This window comes from Nannospalax galili, unplaced genomic scaffold (assembly GCF_000622305.1).
Source record: "Nannospalax galili isolate Female #2095 unplaced genomic scaffold, S.galili_v1.0 scaffold363, whole genome shotgun sequence".
NCBI lineage: Eukaryota > Metazoa > Chordata > Mammalia > Rodentia > Spalacidae > Nannospalax > Nannospalax galili.
The window spans coordinates 1382730-1396198 of record NW_008351176.1 but is presented as its reverse complement, the minus strand read 5'-3'; the positions used below and the strand labels follow the sequence as shown (position 1 = coordinate 1396198).

The 13469-nt window shown below is 50.8% G+C and overlaps 2 protein-coding genes across 2 annotated transcripts in view; one reads left to right on the top strand and one right to left on the bottom strand.

Moving 5' to 3' along the window:
- Fndc8 (fibronectin type III domain containing 8) overlaps positions 1–3422 on the top strand; it is a 5849-nt gene extending 2427 nt beyond the window's left edge. The window contains exons 2-4 of the mRNA XM_008848148.1: positions 1287–1656; positions 2502–2738; positions 3270–3422. Coding sequence (XP_008846370.1) covers positions 1287–1656; positions 2502–2738; positions 3270–3422 — 760 coding nt within the window. The remainder of the gene's footprint in view (positions 1–1286; positions 1657–2501; positions 2739–3269) is intronic.
- A 1448-nt stretch (positions 3423–4870) lies between these two features.
- On the bottom strand, positions 4871–12708 carry Nle1 (notchless homolog 1). The gene is made up of 13 exons (XM_008848146.3): positions 12674–12708; positions 12417–12560; positions 11172–11389; positions 10455–10534; positions 9649–9725; positions 9403–9500; positions 8863–9055; positions 8259–8394; positions 8075–8121; positions 6873–7075; positions 5859–6018; positions 5700–5770; positions 4871–5147 (listed from the first exon to the last, which is right to left on the bottom strand). The coding sequence occupies exons 1-13, from the start codon at positions 12683–12685 to the stop codon at positions 5135–5137; spliced, it is 1452 nt and encodes a 483-aa protein (XP_008846368.1). The 5' UTR covers positions 12686–12708; the 3' UTR covers positions 4871–5134.
- Between the last annotated feature and the right edge of the window lie 761 nt (positions 12709–13469).

Below are 13469 nucleotides of genomic sequence, written 5' to 3'. Positions count from 1 at the left end.
TATATATATATATATATATTAATAATACTATGAATAACTCTTGATGTGTGTGTCTAAAATATTTCATAATTAAAATAAGAATGGGGGAACAAGTTTTTTTGGTTGGTTTTTATTCTATTTTGAGTCAGGGTCTTACCACGTAGCTCAGACTGGCCTGGAACTTCAAATTTTTGTTGTTGTTGTTGTTTTATTTTATGTGTATGAGTGTTTTGCCTGCATGTGTGTTAAGTGCACCACATGTATGTGACGCCTGTGGAGGCTAGAATAGGACATTGGATCTCCTGGAACTGGAGTTATGGACAGTTGTTAGCTGCCATGTGGGTGCTGGAACTGAACCCACAGCCAGTGCTCTTAACCAGTGAGCCATCTCTCCAGCCCCTGGCCTGGAACTTTTGATCCTTTTGCCTCAAACTCTCGAGTGTGGACAGAAAAAGAACATTACTTAATTTTACTGCTTCGTATGAGCATAGTTGTCATTAAAATGTAAGCAGATATAAAACACATTAAATATAAAATAATACTATTAGGCATGGTGGTGCCTGCCTTTAATCCCAGCACTCAGGAGGCAGAGGCAGGTAGATCTCTGTAGTTCAAGGCCAGCCTGGTCTACATAGTGAGTACCAGGCCAGTGAGAGATACATAGTGAGACTCTGACTCAAAAACAAAAATAAAAAAACCCACATAACTATAATAGTAAATAAATATTAGTAAAGTTCAGTGTATTGCTTTCTCCAATAGGTATTTGTGGACATTACCCCCACACTCCTGTGGGTTGTTGTGATCATCCCTTGGGGCATTTGTACCCCATTTTGGAGAGAGGTCTCAGTGTTCTAGTAGTTTCTCAAATTGTGGTTCTCAGAATACTTGCATCTGAATCATCTAAAGATCTTATTTAAAATGCAGCTTTAGAGCTGGGCGTGGTGGTGCAGTCCTTTAAACCCAACACTGGGGAGGCAGAGGTAGGCGGATCTCTGTGAGTTCAAGGCCAGCCTGGTCTACTTAGTGAGTTACAGGCCAGCTGGGGCTACAGAGAGACCTTGTCTCAAAAAGAAAATAAAAAAACAAAAAACAGCTTTCATCCCCACTAGGGACCATGAACCAAAAATCTACAGTTTTAGTGAGAACCCTGGTGAGTCTGAGGCACTGTTACTGAGCAGTGGGTGTTCCAAGCTGTTCAAGAGCTGGGGATGGTGATAAGGTGAGCCCAGGACATGTGTTCAGGGGTCTTCAAGCTGGACGGGCTGGGGTGGCTCCTTCATCTGACCCCAGTCTCCCTACCACTCCAGAAAACAGATACCAGTAGAAGATTCTGACTATAGCTCGGATGACACCAGTATGTCCCCCAGATCATCCACCTTATTGAACCCCATCAAACTGGCCGTGACTCAGCCCAATAGAAGCTTCTTTGCTGGGACGCTGGAGGGTGAGCTGAACAAACTGAGCTTATCATCGCTGACCAAGAAAACAGAAAAGGAGAACCTGACCATCTGCCCTCGCTCATCCAAGTCCCAAATGGCTCCCAAGGGCCTATTGGACTTTGACAACCCTGTGCTGGACACAGACACTTCCTCAACATGCTCAGAATCTTCTGTGGTCATGAGTGTTCCAGAAACCCCCTTCATCTGTGAACACACTGTTGGTGATTCCACAGCCGAGGTGATTTTTGCCTTGGCAAGGGCTATGTAGGCATTGAGCTGTGCTCTGTGGGACGTGTGAAGGCACCACCACTGCACTCTTACCTCGAGGTAGTAATTTAGGAAGGGAAGTGGGAGAGCCTGTCTCTGCAGATCTATAGTGTAAGATGGATAGGGCTCCCTTGCTCAATCCAGGGACGATTCAGATTAAGTGTGGCCAGGAATTCAAAGGGAGAAGAGTTACTTCCAGCTGTAAATGTTTACTAACATTTGAGCTGATAAGAGTTAAGATTCAAATGTCTGGAGATGGGGGAAGAGAGGCATTCTGTGGAGGGGCTGACCTGAACAAGGGCTGAAGTTGGAAAGTATTGGAGGACATGAGCAGCAGCCTCAGTTGGTCCCAGCTTCTAATCCAGGGCTTCTGACAATCATATTGGTAAAGGCTACCCTGTCATCCTATCAATACCTAGATTCCTGGGTCCTATCCCTAGAGGGCCTGAGTGAGGCCTGGGAATGTGTATCGCTAACAGTCCCAGGTGATGGAAATGTTATATAACTCCGAGATGCTGAGTCAGGCTTCTTGTCATTCAGTTGCTGTACAGCCATAGCCCAGTCATTTGCCCTCTGTGCCACATATGCAATGAGGTGGAAGAGGTGGTCTCATAGGTAGCTTTCAGCTGACAGTCTAGGACCCTCAGGTGGGTGGCACTCCCAGCCAGTGCTGCAGGGTGGATGATTGTACATGCACTGGTCTGCCTCAACCTTCCTTCAGACATGCCTAAGCTCCAGCAGAAGAGAAATGGGAGAGGCCTTGTGATCCACAGACCAGGCCAGGCCTGAGGAAACCTGGGCTCTCTCTTCCCCTAGATTTCCTGGACCTATGCTGTGGGCAAACAGCAGGTCAGCTTCTACCAGGTACTGATGCAGGAGGCAGCCAAGCCAAATGACAGCGAGATACCCAAGGTCAAGAACTGCCCATGGATATTCAACAAGATCTTCGGCACCACTGTCAAGCTGACAGAGTTGAAGCCCAACACGAGTTACTGCCTCACTGTCCGTGCAGCCAACACAGCTGGGGTGGGGAAGTGGTGCAAGCCCTATAAGGTGAGCCCAGGGAGCAGAAAGGCCCAGGGTCAGGGAGGGAAGTTTGACCCAGAAAATGAGGGCATTGAAGGTCAGAACCACTGCTCATGACCTTGCTTACTTGCTTTCCTTCTGCCTGGGCCAATAAGCATTAATTCCACACTGCTTTCTTCTGGGAGGTATAGGGGTTAAGTTACTCCAGGGTCCATGGACGAATGCAAACTGGTAAAACAGTATCTTCACAATGCTTGTCTTCCAAAGCTATTAGTTTTTAGATTCCTTAGCTCAGTACCAATAATTGTGAGTGACCCAGAATTGTGGGGAGAAAGGAGAGACTCAAGTACTGTGGAGGTGGCAGGGATCTGGGGTAGAAAGTGTTTCAAGAACGCTTTGGCAGAAATAGCAAGATGATCTGCATCTTGCTTCTTCAGGACCTGTCTCCTGGGACAAGGACTAGGTTAGATGAAATCTCACTGAGCAGACAAAAGATGGGAGATAGAGATGAAATGAGAGCCTGGCTGTGGCATTCTGAGGGTTTCTGTTTTATTTCAGTTTGCAACTGTGCCCACTGACTTCAACAGCTTCCCTGAGAACAACCCCATCCAGGTCACTGTGCAGCGTAGACAACCTCAGCGGAGGACAGTGTCCATGACAATGGAGGAGATGCGGAGGCTGGAGGATCTAGAATACCTACATCCCTACTAGGGAACTGGGCCCAGGATATCCCTCGCCTAATCAGCCTTGGCCCTAGGTCCTCCAGAACCAGAACAAGGAGCTGCTCTGTATCAGCAGCACCGTGTTAGAGAACCACCAACTACCCTGCCAGCCCACGGCCTGGGGGCAGATATAATGGAGCCTCCCCTCAGGTCAGGGCCAAGGATAGCTCTATTCATCTGGAGACATCTTGGGCCAGGCCAAGTTCAGCTACCTACTCACAGCTGCTAGGCTTCCTCCTTCCTCTGACCTGAGCTGGTTCCAGGTCCCCCCTCATTAAAGAACTGCAGGCCCATCCGGCACCCTGAAATTCTGCTTCCTGCTGCTGTAAGCCTCAGTCGGGCCATAGCACCTACCTCTTAGCTTCTGCCAGGACCAACAGTCCAGATGGTGGTAGAATGGTGGAATGGGGACAAGGGTGGCTGGGTGCCAGGCTGCCACTCAAAGGCTAAACTGTTCTTCACCAGGAAGGACAGCACTGTCACCTGTCAGCACCTGATGTGAATGGCTGAGTTCGGTGCTGCAGAGGCCAGCTTTGGGGCAGGCTCTAGTTGAATCCTCTTTACACTTATGAGGCACAGACAGGTCATTATGTGTCCTGTGCTCAAGCAGCTCATCCAAAGTATGAGAACCTCTGCATACAGGCACAAAGTTTCTGTGACAGAATGACAAGTGCTTGGTAGCAAGCAGACCTGCCACTGCTGATATGTGATGGAAGGCTGAGTACCACAGCTGAGTGATGTGTGAAATCATAAAGCATAGAGGGAGCGGGAGGCTGAGAAGGACCCATTACCAAGCAGACCCAGAAGTTCCTCCAAAGGTGAGAAGACAATGCTAAGCTCTGGCTAAGCACTTGGAGCAACAGAAAAGTGGCAGGTGCACACAAGACAAAGGTCTTGGCCAAAGGCCTGAAACAGTGGGAGGGGATGCCCTTCATTCTCCAAAGACCCCAGAACAGTCATCCCTATCACACCGTCCCACTCTGCTGGAGCTCTCATGGTGCTCCCCCCCTGCCCCCACCACTACCTTGCTAGAGGGGAGCTCTCTGGAGCGCTCATGGCCTTCCTCTCTAGCGTGAGGGCCCAGCATAGTGCCAAGGGTTTGGCAGAGCTTCAAGTGCTATGCCAGGAAAGGCAGCAGGACTTTCTGTCATCTAATACCAGACCCATAGTAAACAGAACTGAGAACAGGGTCTCTAGTACATAATTCTGGTTTGTGCAAACAGGCACATGGCCAGCGTAACCTCGGACAGCACAGCCTTAGTTACCCCCTTCTGTGGCCACTGTCACACTGGAATCTCCCTTACAGGAAACGGGAAGAAGGGCAGCTTCCTCGTCACCATGGGTTGCTGCCATCCAATGCGGGAGAGGGCCAGATGGACCTTCTGGGTCCTTGACTGAGCACTGGGGCTCTAGGACAAGCAACTGTAACCCAAACACACAAAATATAAGTTATTTATTTGGCCCCATAGCTTGAGGTCTAAGCCTGAACTGCTGAAACTTAGGAGGTGGGAGCCACAAAGGCCCAACACGGAGCTTTTCCACTGCTGTCAGCACCAGCAAGGAGAGAGACCCATGGCTTAGACAACCTCCTGTGACTCTGTGCCACAGGGAGACCTGTCGTGGGCAGGTGGCCACATGCATTTGATCTCCAGCAGGGCAGGCAGAGGCTGAGTTCAGGTGCGGTGAGAGCTGTAGGAGTCTTCATCTCCTCCATCTGTGGGGAAGGCAAAGTCAGGAGAGGAATCCAAGCTGCCTGCGGCAGTGCCAAGAGCCTGGTACAATCCCTGCCTTAGCTTTAAACTGAGTCATGCACTCCCCACCTACCTGGGTCAGGACCTCCCGTCTCCCCTCCATCCTGCCCTGCCCTGCAACGCCCACCAAGCAGCCAGGAGCCTTCACAAGCACAGTGCATTGGGTGTCAGTGTGTTCGCCTTCTCAGTGACCTTCCTGTCTAGAAAGGTTAAGGGGTTCCCAAGAGACAGGTGAACTATATACTCTGTGCCTGCACACTGGCAAGGAAAACCAGGATCTGAACACGGGTCCCATGACTGCAAAGCCTGATGCCCTAGCAAAGACTGCTGCATGTTAGAGACCTGGAGCTGCTGCCAGGGTCTCCACTACCCACTACCTCAACTACGGCGAACCTAGCTCCTACAACCTCCCTCCAGAGCACAGGAATGCCCCTTTGAATCCCACGTCCATGGCAAAGAGCAGAGAGTGGCTGGCCAGGGTAGGAGGGCCATGCACCCCACCTCCCCACACTTACATCCGGAGGCACTTGTCTTTTCCACCACTTGCTACTCTCTGGCCATCTGGGCTCCAGTCAACAGCATATACCTAAACCAAAGGGGGAAGGACAGTGGCATGGTGAGGGGAGGAGAGCCAGGGCCAGACACAATCCCAAGCCCCATGGGGTGAGCCCTACCTCATCTGCATGGCCTGGCAAGTCCATGGCCAGTTTCTGAGCCTTCACATCCCACACCTTTAGTGTGCTGTCACTGCTGCCGCTGACCAGCAGCCGGCTGTCAGCTGACCATGCAATCTGGTACACGGCAGCCACGTGGCCACGCAGGGAAGCCAGGTACCTGGGCCAGGAGAAGCCAGTGGTGAGTATTAGATCTTCAACATGTCCCTATGCCCACAGCAGTGGTTCTCAACCTGGCTGCCTGTTAGCACTGCCTGGGAACTTCTACAGAGTCGTGCTGCCCGGCCCCCATGCCAGACCATTTTAATCATTGCTGGCATTATTAGTTTGCAAAACATCTGCAGATGAGCTGCCAAATGTTGCCTCTTGCCAAACCTCCAGACCCGCACAACTCTTAGTGCCCCGGAGTCCAGTGCGGCCACCTGCTTAGCCCATCTGTCTGCATCCCCCAATGCAGCAGTTCCTTATAGACAAGTGGCCTGGAATAACAGTGGGTCAGGCCCACCTGGAGCTCTGAACTTAATACAGCCTTGCTGAGACATCTGAACAAGCTATTAGGTCTCTCCAAGAATCCATTCCCTTATTTTAAAAAGGAACTGAATTAGTCCATTTAAATGAATTGCTCTGTGGAAATACAAAATGATATGGGCTTCCCTTTGCCCCAACAAGGAGGTTCCCCTGGCTCCCTTTCTGTCTGTGCATACTTATGCTTGCCTCCTCACCCCAGGGCTTTTCAAACTTTAGCTGCTAATACAAGCTTCAGAAACCTACTTACCACTTCACCTCCTCTAGGGCTGTTGTGTCCCTGGCCGTTTGGCTAGCTATAACTCTACAGCTAAAGATGCCACTTCACCATTTTTAGTTCAGTGCTGAGGTGAAAGGTCTGCCTATCAGACAAGAAGCAGAGGCCAGGGAAGCCAGATCCCTGCCAGGGCCACATAGTAGCAAGGGGCATCACCATGCTCCTGCCCCACCCCACTGCTAACAAGAGACAGCCCCTAGCACTCTACTCACTTGCCCGTCCTGCCATCCCACAGCTTGATGGACTTGTCGAAGGAGGCACTGGCCACGATGCGTGAGTCAGGAGAGAAGAGCACCTGGTTGATGAGGGCCTGGTGTCCTGTCATCCGTACGAGGGGCTTCTTGTCCTCTGCTGGGGACCACAGGAATAAGGTGAAGTCGTCTGAGCCAGACACCAGCCTCTCTGGGCCTTGGCCCTGGGCAAGAAAGAACAGGATGTTGGATGTGGTCAGATAATGCTATGCACACCAGGGAGAGAGGCCAGGACTAGGAAAATGATGCCTGGCATGGACACAAGCTCACATGTAACCAGACTGGCCACTTTACCTATAAAGAAGGAAATTCTAGGGTAAGTGGAATGAGTCCTAAGATACATAATTACAAAGCAAGGAACAGAATGTTGCTAAAAGGGGACAGATTTCTTATGTGGGTTGTGTATCTGTATGTATGTACCGCATGTTCATAGTATGCATATGCAATCTGCTAGGGTAGCACTGGATGCTTCCAGAAAGACTGTATGACTGCGTAAAAGATGGGAGATGTGGGCTGGAGAGATGGCTCAGCAGTTAAGAGCACTGAGTGCTCTTGCAGAGGACTGGGGTTTGAATCTCAGCATCCACATGGCAGCTAACGACCATCTGTAACTCCAGCTTCGGGGGATCCGACACCCTCTTCTGACCACTGCAGGCATTGCAAGACATGGGTGCACTTACATACATGCAAGCATATCACATATACATATAAAATAAAACTAATAAAATATTGGGCTGGATGTGGTGGCGCATGCCTTTAATCCCAGCACTCGGGAGGCAGAGGCAGGCAGATCTCTGTGAGTTCAAGGCCAGCCTGATCTACATAGTGATTTCCAGGACAGCTGGGGCTACAGGGAGACCGTCTCAAAAAGACCAAAAAATAAAAGAAAAAATAAAAAAAGATGGGCGATGTTATCAGAATCTCAGACAATACAAATGTGTTCCTTAAACAACAAATAAGATATAATAGTAGTAAATAAGATAAAATAGAAGTAAAATGATCCCTGGTGCATTAAGATTTGAAGATTACAAAGGATGATTATGAAGAACAACTTTTTGGAATAGAAACACTGAGCTGGGGCTGGGAGAGGCCCAAGTGTCTGTTTCCGTGACCAGCTGAGGAGGGTTCGGAGCTGGGGCTATACACTACTGGTACATACTTACCCGCACCAGGTTGTAGCGGCTCAGTGCCCTCTCCTTCAGCTCCTTCACTACAGGTAACCAAAGGGGAGAGGAAGAGATGAGGAACAAGACTGATGAGCAAATCCACCACAAACACAAACACACCCTAAAGCTGGAGAACTGGCTTCTTCCCAGGCAGCCCACTCCCCTCCTCCCACTAACTCACAGGACCCCTGCAGGTCTTGGGCATTAACAGTGGCTTCAGCAGGCTCAAAGGCCCCTGTGCGCAGGGCATAGTCTGTGCTGAGTGCCATGGTGTTCACCCAGTGGCCATGGCCTTGAAGAGTACGGCACAGCACACCCTAGGGAAGGAAACAGATCAGATACACAGATACACACATAACACACTTTAGGATCAAGTGAACAGGTCAGAGACCCTATCCTCCACCTTGGGATGATGACACGGGACAAGAATCAAGACCCCAAGAATTCATCACTCATTCACTGTGATCTCAGTCAAAACACCCATCTTCATTTGAGAAGTCAGAGTACTGCCTGTTTCAGGGCAGAGAAGTACATCAGAATCAAAGGGTCCCTCTAGTCAAATGGGTTTGGATGTGGTGGGTGGCAAACAGCTAAAGAGACTCTACAGCAACCCTGGGATCCCCACAACACTGCAGCACTGACCACTGAGCAACTGTTCTAAAAGCAGACTGGGCTCCCAGGACACATTCTGGAAATGCTAGACTCCCCAATGTCAAGTTTGTGCCCAGGACCAGCCCCATAACCCATGATTGCCAGAGTAGTTTCTGAATCCTCCCAGTCCTTACGTCATGGGCCCTCCAGACTTTGATGGTGCGGTCCTGGGAAGCAGAGTACAGAAGCCCATCCCCTCCCCACCGGAGGCAGGTGACTGACTGCGTGTGCCCGGTGAGGATGCGTTCACAGCGGCCTGCCGTTGTGTCCCAGACCCGTACACTGCCATCTTTGGAGCTGCTGGCCACATAGCGGCACTCGGGGTTCCTAGCATGGGGGAAATGTGACTTCAGTTCTGACCTGGCAGTGCCTGTCTGCCCAGCACAACTCATTCCCAACTCAGAGGCCAGGGACAATCTCTTGACAACTTTCAGCACCCAAGATCTGACTGCACAGCAAGGCTGCATTCAAGCCTGTGACAGACAGCGTCCCTCAAGCAGCAGGGTGGGGGTGGGGAGGGGGCAGCTCTGCATGGAAAGCTACCCCCACCACTAGCTGAGCTGTCACCCACATCCAGATGCTTCTCTCACCCCCTCCAGAAACCATCTCTGCACTGAGCCCGGGAAGGGGCAATTTTGATTCTGGCTCATTTGTCTCAGCTTGGCGTCACTTACACATGGAGAGGCTCCCAGCTCAGGGCTGTGATCCACTTGCTATGACCGACGAGGGGCCTGCCCACCTGCATCCCCGTGCTTGGATCCCACAGGAGAATCTGAAGGACAGAAGCTCACTGAATAACCCTCTGCAACCCGTCCCACCAAAGGTTCCCCCAGCAACCCCAGCCTCCCAGCCCTCCCTAAAGATCCTAGAATCTGATTCCTTGTCTGTCCAATTCCCCTAGTTATCCTGACACTACCTACCTGGCCATTCTTGCAGCCTGAGGCCAGTTTCTTGCCATCTGGGGACCAGGATATGCTCAGGACCCAGTGCCGGTGTCCTAAGAAAGCAGGGGAAGGAGAAAGGACTCCATTCACCTGTCTAGTGCAGAGCACTGCATAGCATATTACAGGCCCTCCTTAGCCAACTGTCAAATAAATGTACTGAACTAAAGGAGACTTAAGGCTTCCTTGGCCAAGGGAGAGCACACCCCAAGCGCTCGAGCCCTGCATCTTACTGCAGCTAACACTGTCACTTTCTAGTAAATTCCTTATGTGACAAATGGTATTTGGAGTTTCCATACACACCATCCCTTCTTATAACAGCTCTATGGCAAAGCAAGAACTATCCCTGATGTTTTCCAGATGCAAAAACTAAAGCTTAGATAGGGAGTATATCCTCCTGGGGGACTCTCCTAAGGTGGACCCCCAGACTAGCAGTATCACTTGGAACTTGTTAGAAATGTAAATTCTCAGGCCTACCACAGATCTACTGAACCAAAGCTGGGCGGTGGGGGAAGAGGAGGATGACAGGGATGGGGACCTAGCATTCTGATTTCAAAGTCCTCCAGGGATCTGTGCTAAAGTCTTGAGGACCCACATTGTGGCAGGGGTTGACATTAAGTCACACTGATCCTGCTACCAGTGGTTCAACTGGATGCGGTGAGCTGGATGGTAAATTGTTGGATTCTGCTGTGCACTCCCCCAACCTCCACCCCCAAGCTATAGAGCCAGTGAACCAACTGCTAAACACTGTGGTAAGACGCTTAAGTGGCTAAATGCATGCTGACCTTTGCATGTGAAATGTGGTGTCTCAGTGCTGAGATCCCAGAAGCGCACAGTGGTGTCTCCAGAACCACTGGCCAGGTACCTGGGGAAGAGAGGCAGCTTGACTGTTGCAGTGGTGGGGCCCACCCTTCGACACTGCACATGTACATTCCTGCTGCCTATCCAACCATCTTCTGGGTACAGACTCTCTTTTCCCTGAGGAGAAATACAACACTGAAGCTACCTGGGAAAAGACCCCAGGAGGCCACTTCTTTCTTCTTCCTTCCTGATATAAACAGCTAAGGCTATGTCCAGGGTTTAGAAAACTATTATTATTGTTGCCATGGCTAGGGATGGAACCCAGGACCTTACATATGCTAAACAATCACTCTAGCACCGAACCACACCTCCAGTCCTGACTTCCTTGAAGTGTGAGAGGAAAATGACTCTTATTTTCACAGGGAACAGACTCAGAAAGACAGAGTAACTTGCTCTACTCACACAGCCTGGAAGATAGCTCAAATCTCCAGAAGTTCAAGATGGGATCTTCCCAGGCAAGGCATCCTTAGCCTTTTGGGATCAAACCCCAACAAAGTCTCCTACTTACAGCCTGAATCCACATCTCAGGTTTATGGCAGGCAGCCTAAAGCCGCATGGATCATAACTGTGACCGGCTCTTCCCACCCTAGTTGGAGGTTGTACCACCACAACCCATTCATAATTTTGCCTGCTATCCTTACTTTCCTGTGGGGCTGAAGGCCACAGAAATGACTGCTTCACTGTGACCCTCCAAGGAGCTAGTGCAGCGTGTCACAGCCCGGACCCTGAAGACAGCCTGAGGTTGGTAGATGATGTCTAGGACTTTCTCTGTCTCCACAGACTGGGACTCCAGCGTTTTTCCCAGTGAGGACACAATCTCAGCATCGTGGACGTAGAAAGCAAGGGGCAGAGGCTCCTCCTGAGGGCAACAGAAAATGGAGTAAAGAAAGGGGCAACTCTGCTAAAGATGAGCAGAGGTCACAGTGTTCAGGGAAGACAGACTCCCACTGAACTGTGGGGGAGGAGGCTGTCTTTTCAGACCCCCTGCTTGGGATAACCCCCCTTTATTCTCCACCATGAGCAAAACCTTTTTTTTTTTGTCTTTTTGAAGCAGGGTCTCCCTGTAGCCCCAGCTGTCCTGGAACTCACTATGTAGACCAGGCTGGCCTTGAACTCACAGGGATTCGCCTGCCTCTGCCTCCCAAGTGCTGGGACTACAGGCGTGAGCCACCATGCCCGGCTGAGCAAGACCTTTTTAATCCTTGAAGAACAATCTTAGGACACTCACAGCATTCTGAAATCCTTTATCTGCATCTCACAACCCTGGGAAGTAGGCATTAATATCCACACTTGATGGATTTAAAAAATAAAACGTTTAGAGCAGCTAAATAATTAGCTCGATGTCCTGTTGCTAATGACTAATTCAGGTCCTTGGTGTTTTTCAAGGTCCCAGACCAGAGTCAACATGTAGCATTCTATAGTGTTTTGGAAAACATCAACACTACGGTGTATCTGTGTAGCAAATATTCAAAGGACTGTTTGAAAATGCAGACCAGGGTTTCGCACAGTAAGGGGTTGGGATCCAGGGGATGCTGCCCACGCCACCCCACCAGAAGGATGCACTTAGAGACACTGGCATAAAGGTTAACAGCACAGGTTTTGAGTCAGATAGATCTAGGTTCCAATTCCAAACCTAGCATGTTAAGAATTTAATCCCTCCAGGCCACGCTGCAAAATGGGGTTACTGATATGGGGCTGTGACAGGGAGTCACGGAACTACTCTCGAAGGGTTCGGAAGGTAGCCCTGTCCGCAGGTGGCCTGGCTGGTTGGCGTGCAAAGCACTTTTTCCATGATTCTAGGTGCTGCCGGACACCAGGCGCGATACCCACAACTGGTAAGCGGCAGGGTCCCCGGAACCCCGCGGCCTCGGGCTCGGGGTGCTCACCTGGGCCAACAGCGCGTTGCACACGAGCTGCAGCTTGTCCGGCGTGATGTCCACGGGGACGTCGAACGGGGAGCCGAGCAGCTGGCCGCCCTCATCCTGGAACTGCACTAGTAGCCGCTGCACGTCGCCCGCTGTCGCCTCGTCCTGCGCGAACAAGCCGAGAGGCTGTCATCCCAGCTGCCGTACCGTGAGAACCCTTCCGCCTCCCTCCGACGTGGGAACCCAACCCGGCACCCCTGCCCAGCGCTCACACCCACCTCCGCCGCCATCCTGCGTTCCCACGTGGAGGAGAGGTGAGGCGGAGGGACAGAGCGCCGTTTGGGTGGCCTGCAGGCCTGCCGCGGGCCACAGCGCCCTCTCGTGTCCGGAGGAGAGCATCTGTCTGCGTGGTGGGAGGATTGCAAAGCGGCTCCCTAGGCGACCTCCACAGCCTTCCACAGCATGTAGGTGCACACCGCTCACCAGGAGGTTTCTTTGCAGCTTTAGTATATGAAGGAAGCCAATGCGTCGAGAAGTTAATCGATTTGCCGCACACAACCCCCGACGACTAACAGATGCAGGAAATGGTGGGGCGTTCCAGGGGTGAAAATGTAAACCAGAAACTGACTATAGGGTTGAAGCAGAAACTTTATTAATTTGTTTATTTGTTTTTGACATAGAGTTTTGATAGTAGTCTAGGTTGAACTTGAACTCCGTGATCCTCCTGCCTCAGCCTCCCAGGGAGGTGGGATTACAGGTGTCACCGTGTCAGCTCAGCTGTTTTGTTTTTTTCTGAGCTCTTTCAACGTGTGGCCTCTTCTGTTACAGTGTTTTGCACAAGCAGTTTACTCTGTCTGGAACTGTTATGGACAGAATTGAGTCTCCCCTCCCCTCATGCCTATGTCAAAATAATACAGACCCTACAAGAAAGCAATAAAAGTTAAAGGAGATCACAAAGGTAGAGCCCTAGCAGAGTGGGCCAATGGCCTTGTAAGGGAGGGAACCTTCAAAGAATACACCCTGTTCCTCTGTTCTGTCTCTATCTCTCCACCTCTACCCAGGCGCTGAGCACAT

Coding starts and splice junctions, on each gene's coding strand:
- Nle1 (XM_008848146.3), bottom strand. Junction 10,535..11,171: donor GCCTTCAGCCCCACAGGAAA/GTAAGGATAGCA, acceptor TCTCTTCCCCAG/GTACCTGGCCAGTGGTTCTG. Junction 8,395..8,862: donor AAGTCTGGAGGGCCCATGAC/GTAAGGACTGGG, acceptor TTCCTTCCCTAG/GGTGTGCTGTGCCGTACTCT.